Source organism: Xiphophorus couchianus, chromosome 7, assembly GCF_001444195.1.
Source record: "Xiphophorus couchianus chromosome 7, X_couchianus-1.0, whole genome shotgun sequence".
Lineage (NCBI taxonomy): Eukaryota > Metazoa > Chordata > Actinopteri > Cyprinodontiformes > Poeciliidae > Xiphophorus > Xiphophorus couchianus.
In genome coordinates this window covers 9,842,074-9,860,210 of record NC_040234.1, presented here as the reverse complement: position 1 = coordinate 9,860,210, position 18,137 = coordinate 9,842,074, and the positions used below count along the sequence as shown (strand labels likewise).

The 18,137-nt window shown below is 38.7% G+C and overlaps 1 protein-coding gene across 1 annotated transcript in view; it reads left to right on the top strand.

The window, feature by feature from the left end:
• The first annotated feature begins 5,278 nt into the window (after window positions 1–5,278).
• The window catches only part of clybl (citrate lyase beta like), a 65,126-nt gene continuing 52,267 nt past the window's right edge, over window positions 5,279–18,137 (top strand). The window contains exon 1 of the mRNA XM_028022355.1: window positions 5,279–5,342. Coding sequence (XP_027878156.1) covers window positions 5,299–5,342 — 44 coding nt within the window. The 5' untranslated portion in view covers window positions 5,279–5,298. The remainder of the gene's footprint in view (window positions 5,343–18,137) is intronic.

The following is an 18,137-nucleotide window of genomic DNA, read 5'->3' as shown; positions in this document are numbered from 1 at the left end:
CTTGGCGGCGGACTGGGTCAAGGGGCGCAGTCTGATCTTGTCCACCAGCTTTGGGCCGTGAAGGCTAATGCCTACTGACACTCTCAGCTCCATCAGTCCTGGCAGCATCATTTTAGTAATGCAGAAGTCATCAGGGCCTGGGATTGCGTGAGGGCTTTGAACTGGAAACCCAAACAGCCTTAACTCCATTGAAATCCTGTTGATGAATACAAAAATTAATGAATGGATTAGGATGACGCTTTGTCTCACAAATTACAGTTTTAAAAAAAAAATAATAATCATTACGAAGAAATCTGGCGAGGAAAATAAGTTATTGCATTTTAGTAAAAAAAAGATAACTGTAAATTCCAGTTCAAAGGCCAAAGTTTAATCTGGATCGCTGGGCCTCTTTAACTGGTGTGCTGGTCTTTTCCAACAGCACTCTGCTTCTTTTATGGGCACTCGACTGAATTGTTGCTTAACCCGCTCAGTGACCCTGCCACATGCTATCTGCACCCTTCTACGACCGATGCACCGCTACACTATTCGCCTCGTGGGCAAGGGTTTTGCTGTGCATCAGCCACAGCCGCACACTCGCAAAGGGAAAATCCATGGATCTCGTGTGAGGGCAGAGGAAAAGGAAAAAAGAAAAAAAAAAAAAAAATCAGCACCATTGCTTACTCATCTGTTAAAAACGGAGTGATCTGCAAAGTTTGTACGAGAGGGTTTTTGACGGTGCCCTGCTGCTTTGTCAGTGCAGCACATGCTGCAGGCACTGGCATCCCCTATTGCCTTCCAGGTCATTGGCCAGGCTCAGCAGGGGGCGGGCTTCTAGCCCCGTGAATCGTCCCTGATTCACAGCTGGATCCGTAACAAGGTATCATAGCAAATGAGTCGGTAAAACATCACTGGCCTGAAGAGCATGAAAAATTGTCATGATATCATTTGTAATTCCTGATTTAGGCCGCCGTTAGTGGAGAGAGACAGAAAATGAGGAGGAAAAAGCAGAGTAATGAAGGGATGTTTTTTTTATATATACATATATTATTCCTCTTTGCCAACTACACCAATCTCTGCTTCCCACTGCCTCAACCCTACAGTCTCACCCCAACCAATGCCTGAGAGGGGAAGCCATAGAGGGAGGTCGGTTTAAACTAATGTAAAGAGGCAATAATTAAACGTCACGTGATTCTCAGCCAAGTGGCTCATAGGTGCTGCCCTCTTAACATGAGATCTTTATGACACACTGTCCAATTCTTGAATGTGGGTTTTGCTCCTCACAGCTCGTGACACCTGAGCGGTCGTGATATGTCGGACCGGGTTCATGCTCGTGTGTTGCCGTGATGATAGTGATGTTTGGAAAGGTTGTCTGGGGTAAATTAGGAGGAGTTTGCCACATGTTGGCTTGTCTTGGAAGTATGGCTGCCACAGAGTTGGTGCAAAAGTAGGTGTGATATTTTTGCACATTTTTTCTGCTTCCATTGATATAGATAAAATGCTCGAAATAAAACACTTTGCTAATAATTCTTATATACGTATTTTTGCAAATAAATGTTATTTCTGTTCATCACTATCATATTTTCCCACTGGATTCCTACAATGGCTTTAAAAATGGCTTCTCTTTTTATTTTTTCATTTTTTTTTATGCATTTTCCTTTGTTTATGTGAAAGACAGTCAAAACATGTCTAATAGTTTATTTTTAATAAGTAATGATCTGAAGTGTGGTATGCATTTGTATTCAGACCCCTTTATTCTCACACCCGTGCATAAAAATGGAAGCCGACTTTTCTCTAGAGGTCACTAAATCAGTAAATATAATTTACTTTCCCATTTCTCATTATACACACAGCTGGTCTCTGAAGGCCTCGGGTTTCTTAGTGTACATTAGTGAACAAAGAGCAACACAAAGACCAAGAAAAACAGTAAAAAAACATAAAGCCGTATTTTTGTAAACAGTGTCTTAACCTTAGAATAGCTCCATCTTAAACAACCTGTTCCCGCCACAAAGCATGGAGGTGGCAGCGTTATTCTGCCACCTCCATGGTGGGGAAGCCATGTGGGGGAAGTCAACACCTCCAAGTTTGACCAAGTTGGTCAAAGGTGAAGGGAAGGTGGATGACTAAAAACAGAAAAATGTTGGATGAATATCTGAGGCTCCAAAAGACTGGAGTGGAAGTTCACGTTTCTGAACAAAATTCCTAAACATATAGCCTGAGCTTGATAGAATGGTTTGGATTAAACCATAGTCAGGTGTTACAAGGATTCCACTTTGTGGTGCTTTGTGCTCGTCTATCTGAAACATAGAGATTGAAGTTTCAGCTAGTGTGACAAATTGTGAAAAGTTTCAAGTAGTATTTATACTTGTCCAAGGCATTGCAGATCAGACTAAATATTTTTTTAAAAAATTGAATAAAAAATTTAAAATTACATTTTGCCTGTAATTGTTTTTTGCAATGTCACCAAAGTATCAAAAGTGTATGGTGCAATAAATCTAGCACTATGATCTCTAATCTTTTCATGTTCAGAGTACAGTTGACTGTGAGGCTATACGCGGGTTTGATGGAGGCGAAGAATGGACAAACATCGGCTCCCTCCGAAACCACAATGGAGACCTTGGATCTAAATGTCATGGTTTCATAACGGATACACTGACATTTGTCTGATGGGATTTAGCCATGGGTTAATACAGCCATTGCTGGCACACTGCATTGATGTCCATCTCACTTGGGCTGTGAAGTCTATCTCACTTTTTTTTTTTTTGTGGTGCCCTCACAGAGGTTCCGTTCAAAGGGCTGAATTGGCTTCTGTGCCGGTTTTAAACCAATTATTTTATCAGAAAAAAAGCCCGTTTGATATGTAGGTTTGTTTTATATGATGTTAATGTGCCTCAGGAGCTGTTCAGATCTTTCTTTCTTTCTTTTTATTTTTGGGGGCTGTGGGGGATAGAGGTTGGGGAGGTGGATTGGGGGCTGCTGCAGAGGGTTTGGGGGGGAGGCAGGCGATCAGCATCAAAATCAGAGCCATGTAAATCTAATCAATTATACAGTTTTTTCAGATAAAATGTTGGTAAATCAAAACACATTTTCCAAAAGTCACAGTATAATGAGAAATTTAAATTGGAAACAGAAACCATTTGTTTATTATAAATGCCAGGGTGAGGTGGTGTCTTGCCATCCATAAATTTTGTTATCCTTTCATATTCTTTTTATCTCTGACTACAGCTTTGGCACTCGTTCAAGATTTTAATGAACCCAGACTTCTGAGGCATCAAGGCCTAGTGATGCATTGTACATTTGGATGGGGCGGGGGGGACTACAGAGGGAGGCACAGGCAAAAAACCCCCCCAAAAACGCTTACCCTTTTTGACATAATATTTTATATTCTGTTGTCTTTTGGGGGGTCATTAGGTGATAGCGACGTTAAACAACAGAACAGACTGACAAGAATAAACGTGCATTCAGAATATATCTCAAATTAACTGCCAGTCTGATGAGCCTGTGAGCAGGTCCATGTGTGTGCGTGCATGTGTCTGGGGTTGACGCGGATCAAAAAATTATTTTCTGCGCTTTATGAGGACACAGAGAACCTTACTCCCCTCCTCTCCCCCCGCTCTGGCGCGACCTGGTGTCGGCTGCCTTTCCCGGGCTCAGAGGTTCCTAGGGGAGACCAGAATGGAAGTTGAGCATCTTGCTGTGATCCAAAGAAAGTGTGCCAAATGCTATCAAAACTGGATTAGTGGACAACAATTGTGTTCAATGAACAGAAGGGGGAGGGAATGAAGTAGTTTCCAAGTAACCCATAGATGGAATTTTCCTACTTTGACGCTTTTTTTAAAATTTTTTTTATCCCACGCAAGAATTGATTTGATCCCTTCCTTGCTTTATTTAGATGTCAAAACATTCTCGATTTTTCTTAGATTTACATCACGGGGGGAAAAAAATCGTAAAACTGGTAATGGATCTTTTGTTTTTAGCTCGATGTCATTTTTTTCATATTTATTTGAAATCATCTTGTTTTGGCATGTTTTCTGGTATCAAGGCATACCAATATCTCAAAACACTTAAACATATCCCATCATATTATTAAGCTCCTTTCAAAAAGATGTGAGAGAAAGCCACAGCTCCACTGAAATGTTGCTATGCACTAGCTGAGCCGCTGGCTGAAAGAGGGTCCCTACACTTTTGTCTTGCTTAAAATAAAAAACAAATTTGGCATCTTGACTATATTTCCAGTCTTAAATAGCACCATGAATCATACTTTGCATACTAAAGGAGCTACCCATCATTAATATTAGGTGAACACAGTCTTCAAATGACCGTAGACAACAAGCGGAATGTCTGAAAATTCATGCAAAATGAATTTGTTCTATAATTTTTGTACACCTATGAATCATAATGAAATAACAAAAATATAGTTAATGTGGTAATATGACATCCCCCCCCCCTTTCTTTTTATTGTTTGCAAGTTATCTAAAGAGATAATTGATTAATATCTGCAAAAACTCTGTTCTTGTATGAACAACAGTTCATATTCTTTAAGTAATTTGGGACAGCAATTTACCTTAAACAATGACTGAAAAAACATATTTGTACCACATCCTGTTAAATGATCGGCTATGTGAATAAATAAAATTGTTTTTATTGGTAGGCAATGGGGAAGAAAAGTAGCTCAAACATTTTGTTTTCTAGTTTTCAAGGTGTACAGTGAGACAAGCGAGCATCAGCACACATTTCTGAAATCAGGATATGCAACTGCCCTTGAACTCTGACATTTGAAGCCAATCCCCTGCAGACCTCCTCACGGGAAATCCTGCGTGTCATTTGTCCACAACACCAGAACCTGGCTGATGGTGGTGGTAGTAATTCGCCACTGCTGTGCGAGACAACTCCTGGGGTGAAATGCCTTGTCCACGAATCTCTCTCTCTGAGCTTTTTTCCAAAAATACTTTTCAGGTTTCTCTCTGGGACATGGCAGTCAAAAAGAAGGCAAACAGCACATAATAATAATAATAATAATAATAATAATAATAATAATAATAATAATAATAATAATAATAATAATAATAAAAAAGATATGAATTTCACTCCAACTTTTAAATGTACGGATTTACTACAATTATTACAGAACAAAAGTCTGCATTAAGCAGTCTCTTGCTGCCAGCAAGTTCTGTGCATCTTCCTGTTTATTTCACCATGTGCTTGTAGGAGCCCAAGCCCCGCCCCTCTTACTACTCTACCCAATCAGATGACTGAAGCATCACGTGGGAGTGCCTTTTGAGGCCAATCGCTGCGTACTTGTCTCATGCGTCACAGAAAAACATGGCAGCGCACATTGTCAGAGCTGTGAGACGTCTTCCTGCACAGTAAGTCTGTTTCTGAATGTTTACATAACTCTTGGTATTTTTTTTTTGCTGCGTGTAGAAATCATTTCCAGACAACATTTGTGGCTGTTGCTACGTTGCAGCGGTCGGCTGAAGGTCACTTGCTTTGTTTACTCAACAGAAGTGTACAGTAGGGTTTGAACAGAAGTGTACAGTAGTGTACAGTAGGGTTTGAACTTGCATTAACAACGCTTATGAAGGTTTTGTTGGCTACACGATGCAACTAATATATGCTTAGACGTGCTTTTGTCGAACTAAAATAAGATCAACATCTGTGAGAAATATACTGGACAAAACGGTCATGTAAACATATGTAGCAAAACTCAACTTTGGACATGGTAATAATTAACAGATTTAACATGTGAAATAAACAACTATCAATATAGCCTTAATGGCATGTGAGAATTTAAAATTGACTGACTTTAATATGTCTGGACAAACAGCATGTGCACAATTATTAAGCTGGTCTTATTTCTTGGAGTAACCCGAAATGTTAATGAACTTCAAACCTGAATATTTCAGAATGTAAAGGTATTTATTTTACGTTGGTCATTTTTAAACATTTCAGAAAAATATCTGGTAGCTAAGTTCGTTTAGTGTCCACAGCATTATCAAAATCAGAACTGTAGCATTTTTCCTGTATATTTAAAAAAAAAAAAAAGCCATTCCTAAAGAGTAATTGCTAAGTCTTTAGACAAACTCATAAAAGAACGTTGGTTTAGTTTATGAAACCAAACTTTGTTTTTAATATTTATCCTGACCTTTATGTTTTTTTTAAAACAAGTAAAGAGCTTATTATAAGCTTTGAACATTGTCAATGGACTTCTAAGTTCAGCTAAATCCTAACATTTTAAATTGTGCAAGGCCATAACAATGTAACTGGTTGGATCATAATAATCTAATGCATGAAGAATTCTTATAGCTTTCTTCTGAAGCAAGTAGACAGATTTTGTGTGCTACTGAGAGAATATGTATATGTGAACAATTATTGGGAAAGTTTTAAGTGCGCAGAATTTCTGTGGAAAACAAAATCCATCTAATTTGTTTCTTTTTATTCATTAAAGTGAGGATAACTTTATTTGTTAAGGATAGCCTTAACAAATAACCAGATTGGCATTTGAATAAATAAATCAATAGTCAATATACCCACCATTCTTTTCAATAGCAGTCAGAAACCTTCCATTCATGGAGTCTCAGTTTTTGTGTCACTGTGATTTCTCATAGGTGTTCATGCCAGATGAGAAAAGTTGTTTGAGTTTGATATTTTGTAAAAAAAAACAACAAAAAAAACAATTTTATACTTTTGTGACCTTATAATTAAGGACTTGATTTTTGACAATTATTATTGACTGCAAATTTTCACGCTTATCAGTTTAATAGGTATATGTCTTTGCATGAACTGAAGTAGTAGTCCAACTATATTAAGATCGACATGGCAAATTGTGTTATTTTTTCTATATATTGTTTTGTAATAAGTGTTCTTACACAGTCTGGAAAAGTATGACATTTGCCTGAAGCACAACTTTCAAACTCCAGTCCTTGAGAACCAGTGTACTCCAGCTTTTAGATGTCTCGGTTTCAATAAAACTGAATTAAATATCATTGTATGTCTTAACTTTACTCGGGGGATATAATTCACTATTTGATTCAGGTGTATTGGATATGGGACACAAATAAAAGCTAAACAAGGCTGCCAGCTCCTAAAGCCTGGACTTTGACATCTCTGGTTTGAAGTATTTTCAAGTTGTGGATAAATATGGAAAAGCAAAATACAGTCTGGAAAAATATAATAGTGGGAAGTGGTAGAGCATAAGGAAGCTACAGTCCTCGACACAACTGGCCCGAGTTTGATTCCGGACTTTGGCTCATTTACATCATATTATCCCTCTTACCTGAGTACCTACACTGTACCTCTTTACCATCTCTGCTCCACTCTCTCTCCTTCTATAGTTAAACTCTATTTCTACATTGTCAACTCTGACAGAGCCTGACCAGTGGTCTTTCTGCTAAGACCAGTTTTGTCCTTATTTGTAAATCAGTTTAGATGAAATTGTCTCCGAAATACATAAACATACTTTTATTTAAATTTATTCCGAGTCCTATTGTATAAATGCTTCATCCATCCTGTTCATTCATTCATTCATTCATTCATTCAAAAGCAGGAATTTTAAACATGGAAAAGGTAGTGGTAATCCTGCCTCAAAGACGCCATAGAAGGACTTAAGTTCTTCTATTTGGTGTCAGGTTTTCATATCTGAAACAGAGTAGACTTGATTCAGTTGTTGACCAAAATTTGTCACATTTTTAGTGTGTGAAGGCATGGTTTGCTTTCAAATCGCACTGTGTTAAACCAACCAAACCCTTTGTAAAACCCGTTCATTTTCCAGTCGGCTTGCATTCTCATATATCATTCGAACTGCACTACAGTTCACTTCAACCAAACCAAGACCTAGGTTTTTAGGTGGTTCAGAGTTTGCTTTTTTGTTCCACATCAGAGTTCAATTGCATAGTCACACCTTCCCAAATGAACCTTTGACACTTTGATTAAAGTTTATTTAACAGGAATTGTGTGAATACATATTTAGAATCTTTCTAAAGTTCTTACTAAAAAAAAACAAACATTTTATTTCAACTGACCGGTCTTGAATGATCCTGCAAAATTACACTTCAGGAGTTTAACTGATAGCAATTCTACCGTTTCAGTGTTTCGTGGGAGGAGTGAACGTACAACGGCTTAATTTCTGTGCGAGTGTTTTTAATATTCCAGAGGTAGCTGTGAGTCCGTCAGCTACTTTGTGACATGTGGGTGTAATTGAGGAGGCATAAATTTCCAGAGGCACAAAACTGACTGTCTTGCTAAGTTAAAGTGTGAAGTGATTTTCACACCAGTCTTGTAGGTCTGCCTTTAAGTGTTTAACACTGTGCTTGCACTGTTTAACTTGAAGTTTTCATAGACACCGTTGCTCTATCTCCTTTTTAATTTTGCACTTCAAAGTTTCTAAGCGTATATGCAGTTAGACTAACATTTCAGGATATCTTCTTTTGCAGAAATACGCTGCAGCTGGCTCTTAAGCAGAAACTGTTCATACTGAATTTTGTATTTCTGTGACCCAGTAGTTCAGTGGTTAAATGCAGCCTTCTTGGAAGGAATGCGTGTGCTTGTTTTATGGACAGCCTAGAGCTCTCGTCGCGGCGTTGGCGGCAGACTGCTCTTTGTCACAAACACCCTCATGTCAAAGATACAACAGCATCCTGGAGGAAGCATTGGCTGCCACTATGAAGTCGACAAGTGATGAAAGTAGCCTAGAGGTTGTCAATTAAGAGAGCCAAGGCCTGGACCTTATAAGTTAATGGGCAGTTTCCCCTCGCAGGGCCTGCTAGGGCTTTATAGCACTACCTATAAAAAGCCTAAGTGTAATGCACCCCTATAACGTTTTCAATTAAGAGAGGGGGCATAAAGCCATGCAGACACTTGGCATTCATGCTACAATAGTAATGCAGCGGCATCGGTCTATAACTGGAAGGGGAATTTTCGATTGCCCCGGTTGTATTAAGTGGCGGCTACTGTGCAGAATTTTATGTTGATGGCACCTCATGCTGACTGGAAGCATTACAGACTTTCTGCTGTCTTCTCATCAACATTTTTTAGCTTTGTCAAATGGATGCTCAGCTTGAAGCTTTAAAGCACGTCTCCTCTCCGGAGATAAATGTTGGCATGTCTCGGTAATGTTATACCGTGTTAATGTAGTTAAAAAGTCATTATAAAAACATTATTGTGCTTCACAAATGCGCAATAAAGAAAATTAACTCTGCATTTTGCTAATTCCATACAATAAAGAATCGCTAACACCGTTAATAATCTCCTGTTCTTCTCTAAATGCTTCACCAGACTACCTCCTGCCCATCTGGCAGTCCTCTGTGGCCGAGCTTTTCTTAGCTTCCGGTAGAAAAATAAATGAGTGTTGAATAAACACCAGAGTGTTGACACCTCATTTCCTCATTGATTGGTGGTGGAAGCTGAGCTTAAGGTGTGTGGCCATAATCCAATCAAGCAAGAAAACAACCACTGGGACTTTGTAACCAAATTCTGCACATATGGGAAGGGCTGAGCACACTGGCCAGGCAACTTTAACCCTCATGTCTTCTTGACTATTATATGGTTTATCTGTTCTTTAATTGTTTGCGCAGCTTGGAAAAATGCGTTAGCTTTTGCTTGTTTGTTTGTTTTTTTTTCTGTCTTGAGCCTAAATCTTCTTAGAGGTGTGTTTTATTTTTCTTTTACAATTAAGACTAATTTTAAGCAAACGAATCGATAAATTGCCCTATTACCTGCTAAGCTTCCCTTTGAAATCCATTACAGAGCATTAAGTTAACACATGTTGCTGTGCAAAAACAAAGTCCTGGCGATTGCCGTGGAAACCAGCTGAGTAAACATGGTTGAGACAGCAAGAAAGAGAGGCCTACACTTGTCTCAGCACTGACTAAGGTGGATACATGAGGCCAGCAGATGGATGCGGTAACCTGTATCCCACAGAAGAAGAAAGAGGGAACAAAAACAACTAAAAACGAGCGCTCCTCCTCGAGCTCCAACGCCTTTGATCAACAGCACATCTTCGGGCCGCGGTGTAGGACTTCTTACGACCCCAGAGAGCACATGGAGCTGCATCTGTATAAACACGACGAGGGAGGAATGTGTGAACAATTGCAACAGAAGAATTTTGTTCCCGAAACATGGGGTGGACTTGGCTAACGGGTGGTTTATGTGGTTAAGGATTTGAACGTGGGGGTGGGATCAAATGAGGAGCTGGGGAAACAGTTTCTGTTTTTAATGACAACACAAGTGGGAGACCCATGTTTCTGCTTACAGATGTGAGCCAATGCGAGTGCGGGGATTAGGTTATCATGTATAAGGATTATGCAATGCTTTATGTTTTTATTACGTGTTGTTCTAATGACTAGCTTTTTATGTCTTTACAAATCATAGTTAGGTCAGAATTGGTGGAGTTATAAAGCAGACAATGTTTAAAAGTGAATGTAATAAAGCAGATGGGACTGATTTAACTTAGATTAATGATTCAAATCTTAAACTCTTCTGATTCCGTCCTCTCCTTTGCCAGAGTTGTGTTTTAGTCTTCTGACAGCCATGCATTGTTCTAGTGGCCATGTGGATGGTGAGTAGTTTTAGGACGATGAGGTATACTTTACCCAGAATTTCCGGTCTGATACACAGAACACTAATGAGAGGCCCTTTTTATAGCCGAGTATTTAACCAAGCTCAGCAGGGGATTTATGTTCATGTGTGGCTTTTTTTTTTAAATGTATGTTTCTTTTTCTTTTTTTTGTTGCTCCCCTTTCATACACACATGTTAAATATGCGTGTTATGTGAGGTTATTTCTAATGTATAAAACCAGGGCTGCAGTCCTTAAGTGAACCTCTTGGTGTCAGTGTTGTCACTAGACCTTGAGAAGAGAAACGGGTAGGTAGGTTATTTTTTCCAAATGCTTTATATAATCAGTATCTTGAATTCAATAATTGGTCGCGGAAATGTTGTTTGGAGTATCTGAAAGTAATTCTCGATATGCAGTGTTGTGTAGAACAAGTTCTCTTCTTGCTGTGAGAAATATGTTGTTTCTAAGATACCAAGTAATGCCAGCAAGTAGTGATATTATTACTGGAACTTGGATTTGAGTGAGTTATTAAACGATCTATCCATAGTAGCCCTAAAGAAATACAGTAAAATGAGAAAGAAATTCGATAAACTAGTATTTTAGTTACATTTATTGCTTAAAAAAGTTAATGTGTTTGTTATTTAACAACTGAATGAGATTACTCCACACCTTTTAACTATAGGTATTTCATTAAATGCACAATTGGACATTTCACATTCATTTAATTGGCATTTGCTAATGTATAAATTCTGACTTGATGACCTGTATGTACATTTAAACTAAGTGACTGCTAAGTAATTAAATGATGTCATTTCATTCCATTACAATTCATGGTATGGATCTTCTCAGTTTTTTAGTTGTTTTATTTATCCCAGTAGACCTGGACAGAATCATTTCTTTGATTCTACAAGAGCCATAAATCTTCTGTCTTGTGTGTTGTGTGTATGGATTCATTTCATTAAAGTGATGAAGTAGGCTTGTATATACTGTGCTACACTTTTTTCAGATGCCAGATATTTCACCAAAATCCTGAAGTCTTTCAAGCTGTGTCAATAGTTTAGGATGAAGGAAGCATTTAGCAGGTTTTATCAACATATAGAGGTAGGACAGTTTTGATAGTGGATAAACCATTGCTTGTGAATCTCCCGGGACAGTTGTTGCTCGTTTTTGTTTCTTTTACATTCTTTACGATTTCCTCTCAGTCATTAACTTCTTCAGACCGACCGACATTGAAGGTACAAGTTGACATTTGGGACAACACTGAGTGAGACAGATGTTGGACAACTTGTAAAATTAGCACCATTGTGGTTTAGGGTTTCTAGCATGTTAAATAACTGTTGGCCTGCTCAGAGAAGGCTGCTACATCATATGTTTTATATTTGTTTGCCAGGTTCACACAGATGCACCTAAAAGTAAGAATTTCAAAACTTCAATTTAAATACTTAATTTACATATTGTTGCAAGGTAGAAATTCAGATTTAAAAAACTAAACAAAACATTATTTGTTGTTTACAGCCTGTAAAGCCTTGGTTCAGGAAAATTAACAGTTGGCGATGAGAACAGGGCAAAAGGCCACAAATAGACATCAAGTTATGATGTAATTGATGCCACGGCTCTGTGATTGAGACCACAAAAAACAATGAAAATTGAGATTCTTTTATATTCCAAATGTAAATACAAGAAGCACATTCTGTGTTGTGAGCTGACATGGAGGTCCATAGTGTGATTCAGGCAAAATTATCTGAGAAGATACAGTATATCGAATAAGACATCATGAAAGTTGCATAATGTTTTATGCCTTACAAATAACACGTTGCCATTGTTTTAGTTTGTTTGCTGCAACCCGTAAAGTAGTACAACTTCGTTTAGTTCAGCTCAAATCCAATATACTTTATTAATCCCAGAGGCAAATTAAATGTTGTCTTAACTCATTCTATTTTCTTCACAGTTGTTGTAGATGTTGATGGCTGTAGGCAGCAAGGATGTCCTGTAGCAGTCTGTGTTTCAGCGGTTCTGAAGTCAACACTGACTGAACACACTCTGTTGTTTGATAACAGCCATGAAGAGAATGTTCAGGATTGTCCTTATTGTTTTACGGGAAAGTTGTTCACTCAAGCTTGCATTGTTTACCTGGAAGTTGTTGGATTTTGGTTGGATTATGTTTGCACCATAAACAAACTCCTCTAGGTTTTTTTTTGAGACTGAGGTGGTGTCAATACAGTTGCTGCTAAATGGACTAAATATCTGAGGTGTGAAAACACCCATAGTTTTCATGTAATGACTGTCGGCTTTCTTGTAAGTGAAGGTAAAGTGTAGCAGCCTTCTTTCAGCCAGCTTATTGATAGTAAGAAGCAAAGGGGCACCGATAACAGACCTAAGATGAGGTTCATTTTTCTTTCAGTGTTTATTCTAAACATAACATGAACAAGTTCTGTGAAATTTGAGGTAGGCCTACACTGTAGCGGTTTTCCTGTTAAAAAAGAATAAAACCTCCTGTTAGAACATGTCAGACAGGATGTGTTTTTCTGATTTGTCTGAACAAAGAGCAGGTAGCCGGCTACTTTGTTTTGGTATTTTGCTGAATTTGGGACTTGTTTGTAACTTCTCATCTCGGCGCTGGTTACAGACAGGCAGCCTCCTGTTAGCACTGCACTTCATTAGAACCAGGTTTCAGTGGTACCACACACATTCAAACAGCAGGGCCATCTCCCTAGCATCAAAGGCTGTTTTATACAAAGGCCTGTGTCTGTGTCTGTCCTCCCATCAGTGTCTGCTAATGATGCATGCCGCACACATTTTTAACACCGACACCCTCCCCTCTCGCTGTCATTCATTCAACATACTCACAGTCCAAATGTCTGAAACCATTTCTCGCTCTTTTTTTAAATCTCTCTTTGTTTCTCTCCCCCCTTCTGCCATTTTGTGGTGTTTGTTTGGCTGCTGGGTTTTGTTTGTTTATTGTTTCCAGATGGCAGACACAGACTTCATTTGTGTGGCTTTCAAGTTTCCCAGAGAGTTTTTTTTTTTTTTTACTGCTTTGGCTCGAGCGCTTATCCTGTTTCCTCTCGCCAGTCTTTATGGTGGGCCCTTTTAAACGTAGCAACTGGAAACAACTGTCCATTCCAGTCTGCGCTTGTGAGAACGGGAGAAAGTGTCTCTCTTTTTGGGCACTCTCCATCTAACCTTTGCTTTTGATGTTTTGCTCCTGACGGAGCAGGCTATGCGCAGATGAAAGTGATGATTTTCGTCACCATAATTATCCGTCCCACAGAGACATAAAATTCATTATGGAGACGCAGCCTTTTATTAGACTGAATTCTGCTTTAAATACAGTATTTATTTATTTTTATTTCAGCTCTGCAATATTTCTTTTTTTTTTTCTCAACTCTTCGGCTGTGTTAGTCTGGGCATCATTAAGCTCTATGACATCACGTATTTACAGGAATCCAGGGGGCAACTGGCCCAGTAAACGTGGGGGTGGACCAGCGCTTGTCTTTACTCATCGGATGCGGTTTTAAGACTGCGCAGTAATCAAAGCTTTATAAAAGCCGCCCCTCCTCCTTAAGGAGGTCGTTTCTCCTGGCCGTCGCTGATGAGTGATTAGCCTGGCATTCCAACCTGCCTAATCCCATTTCTGACACTGACTTTTAACTCGCCAGTCATCATGGTCATTAATTTTTTTTTTGGAGCCCAACATGCAAGACTAATAGAAGGACAAATAAGCAGATTCTTGTTCTTTTCAAGTGGCTACCAGATAAGTTGAGTAGACATGTATTTTCGTTAGGTTGGTGGAAAGTTTAAACTGTTGCTGTCTCGTATTTTTGTTTGGAGAAACCTGCTATATTTTTTGATGTCTGTAATTGGAGGAGGCGGGGGGGGAGGGAAGGCAGTTCTGCATAAAGTATGATGCCGATGGTAGCATAGTCGTGACAGTAACCTGTTTGTGACCCCGCACAATGGGATCCAAGCTAAAGTGTGAGGGGATCGGACTTTAATGTCCACGTAATCACTGGTGTTTGTGTTTTACCACCACTGAGCCTCTGGCTGGCCGGCTAATCTCATCAGGGTTTGGGGCTGCGGTGCCGGGGTGAGGGAGAGGACAGCCTAGCGTGACCCACATCTCCGTGCCAGGACGGCTACAACACTCCAAGCTCTGCTGCGGCAGTTCCGCCGAGAGTTTACTACAAGGCCAATTGCCAGGGTGTTTACTACCGAACAGTCTGGCTCACCGAGATAATGCCCGCGCTAATGCTCTCTGAGGACACTCACTGTCTCAGAGACGCAGATTTTTAACATTTCAGACTCTTTCATTATGGTTTAGATGAGAATTTTTTTTTTTTTTTTTAGAGCTTTGGAGAATAAAACCAACAAAACACAAAGGGACATACTTCACGTTTGTTATTTGGTCAAGTCAGAAATGCTTTTGAAATGGGAAAAAAGAGAGTCTGACGTGTTGATTCTCTTTTCTTGAGAAAAACTACTAAATCTTTTGTTTCTAAATTCTTTTAAGACTTACTTGTGCAGTAGTTGTTTAGAGTCTGACTGTAGTTATTTAGCTTTTAATGGCTGTTCATTCTTTTTGAAATCACTATCTACAGTTTGCAGAATTAACAACAGCTTGTGGTCATGACCTCTGCAGTCAGTTCACATTAGGATCAAGAAGCATTGTTCATTTGTCTCTGAATGGTTATGGGTTGTTTTAATAAGCTAAACTGAACTCGAATGGTGATAAAACATCACATGTAAGTCTAAGATAAGTCTAAAGCTAATGTGTTTCAGCAAATGTTTATCATCATTTCCATATGGTGTCACATTAAGTGTGTTTTAGTTGCAGTAGATGTGATAAACCAGCACAAAGTAGCTTTTGATTAAGTGGAAGCAAAGTACATCACCTAAAATCTGAAAATGTATCCTGATATGCTGTATTAAGTACAACTGAACAATTATCTTCAAAATTTTAAAAAAAAGTGTATTTAATATTATCTCTTGAAGAATGCAGCTGTTTTATAAAAGCCTCCGAAGTTTGATAGATGACATTACTAAACAAACATCATGACGACTAAGGAACACAGCCGGCAGGTCATAGATAAAGTTTTGGAGAAATTTAATGCATGGTTAGGTTATAAAACAATATCAAAAGCTCTGAATCTCTCACAGAACACTGTTTAATAAACAAACAATAAATAATAAATAAATAATAAACAAAACTGGTGAATGGACTGCCACTAGCCCCGTAGGAGACACAGCTAAGGTGTGGGAGAAGGTGCTGTGGTGAAATTTGATTAAGATTTTGTTCTACATGCAACATGTTTGTCCTGTGCATTTCACCACAGGGAGACAAGGTGGTGGCAGCATCATACCGTGGGGGATGGAGGGACAGGAAAGATGGTGAGAGCAAGAGTTGACGGATGGATAACACTGGAATGGTTAAATGCTGTCCATCCACTCTGACTGAGCTTGAACTGTTGTTAAATGAGCAAACCTGTCTGTAGTTGTTCATAACTGAACCATAGAGTCATACCAGAAAACACCGCTGTATTGAAAGCGAAAGAGGGTCTTACAAAGTTCTGACTCAGGGGAGATGAATGCCACTGTCAGCCACATTTTTCTTCACTTCACCTCTTCTTTTGAGAAACATTTTAAATAGCATGGATCCTTTTGCATCCCACATAACAAGAACTGTTGTGTGGTCATCCATCCTCCTGCCTCAATCCTAATGAAGTCCCTATAAAATTGTGGTTTTAATGTCACAAAATGTGAGAAAGTTCATGGATGTGAGTACTTTTGCAAGGTGTTGTAGTGTCCTGAGTGCAAATTACATGTGTTACATTAAAATCTACCCAACTGTCTATGAAGGAAAAAAGTGAACACTTGCAATTTCAAATCGCAGTAACCTCCATCAGCACAGGCAGTCTGACGAATATGGAGTTTAGGTTGAATATTACAGAAAAGCATGCTGCGATTAGGTGTCTCATAGCTTTTCAGCTCATGTGTCTGTTACACAGAATTGTCTGGCTGGATTGTAATTCATCTTGCTTTAGCAGAGGCGCAACAATAGTCAGTAATGGGAGGCTGTTGGATTTTTGTTCCATAAACGTCAAATCTACAGACTACACGATGACTCTTATAAATGCAGATATGTAAAGTAATTTTTTCCAGTATGGGATAATTAAACTGACTTTTAATCTTGTGATTTTTGAGGCAAGTGAAGCCACATAATTACAGGAGATAAGCAAAAGGTTTTAAAGAATGTACAAATTTTACCCTGATGTGTTGGCGATTTTTAAACCATTTCACCTATAAAAGTTCTGACAGCTGATGGCATTTCCTCTGCCTCAACTCACCATCCAACCACAACACACACACATGAATCACACTACCTTCCTGTTTGGATGAGATACTAAACATTTGGCTTTCTATTTTATTTCCGGGATAGCTACTGAAATATGTGGTAAGAATTGTGACTGCAGTCCCCCCGTATTGAGGTTTCAACTACCTTGCTGGGCTTCCATTCACATAATACTTCAGTATGTCAAAAGTAATCACAATAAAATGGTCTTACAAATCACCTAACAGGAGGTCTGACAGATGTATTTTCCAATATCTACTTACTGTAGTATTATTTCTCAAAGATTGTGAGAGAAACTAGATATTTAAGAATCAGACACAGGCTTTACAAAGGCTTTGATCTCTGGTAATAATTAAAGCAATAATCTTACATATCCATCTGCGAACACCTGTTCAGATCAAAGAAACCATTTAGGATTCAAAATTCTCACCCCAGCATAATTATCGCCTGGTGGCTGATGCGGCAACAAATGAGCGCTTATTATCTCTTTTTGCTTTTCTTAGCCCTTCCTGCAGACTGTTGTACCTCTGCAAATATAATGTCAGATTAGCTTTTATACTAACTGATTATGGGCGCTAAGTGGCTTTACAATTTTATCTTCAGCTTGACCACACACAGAAATGTGGTTAGTGTTGTGTTCTTGTCAGTGCTTCAAGCGAAAATAAGTTGTTTGAGGGAAAAATGAACAAAATTGGCATTTATGAACAAACAGCAAGGATAGTCTTTGTTCTCGGAAGAAACAAGGCTATACTGCTTCATGGTCTGTTGGGTGTTCATCAAATTCAAAAAGTGTTTCCCCCTTAAAAACAAAAAAAACTAAACAAAAAAAAAACTATTCCCAAATTGATTTATTTGCTTAGGTGTTAACCTGATATGAGGACACTTATTTTATGAATAGATTAAAAACATGCTTTTCTCTGTTGTGTTAAATACTTGAACACAGACATACAAGCACAACCAGCATGGTGGGTTTAGTTCATCTTTGATGTACAGCGACTGACAAAAAAAAAAAAAACGACTCCCTCCTATGAAAAGATTACAAATAAACTACAATAAAAGGATTTGTTCACTGGAGGTGGCCCGTGTTCACCGCATTTGTTCAAAATACTCTGTTATGAATTAGTAGTTTATACTTTGATCTTCTAAATGTAGTGCTGATGCCGATCCTTTATACCAGAACTCACTTAATGATGCCTTACAAGTCGAGGAAAAGCGTTTGCGACTACAACACATTAGAGGGGAATAGTCGATGATGGACA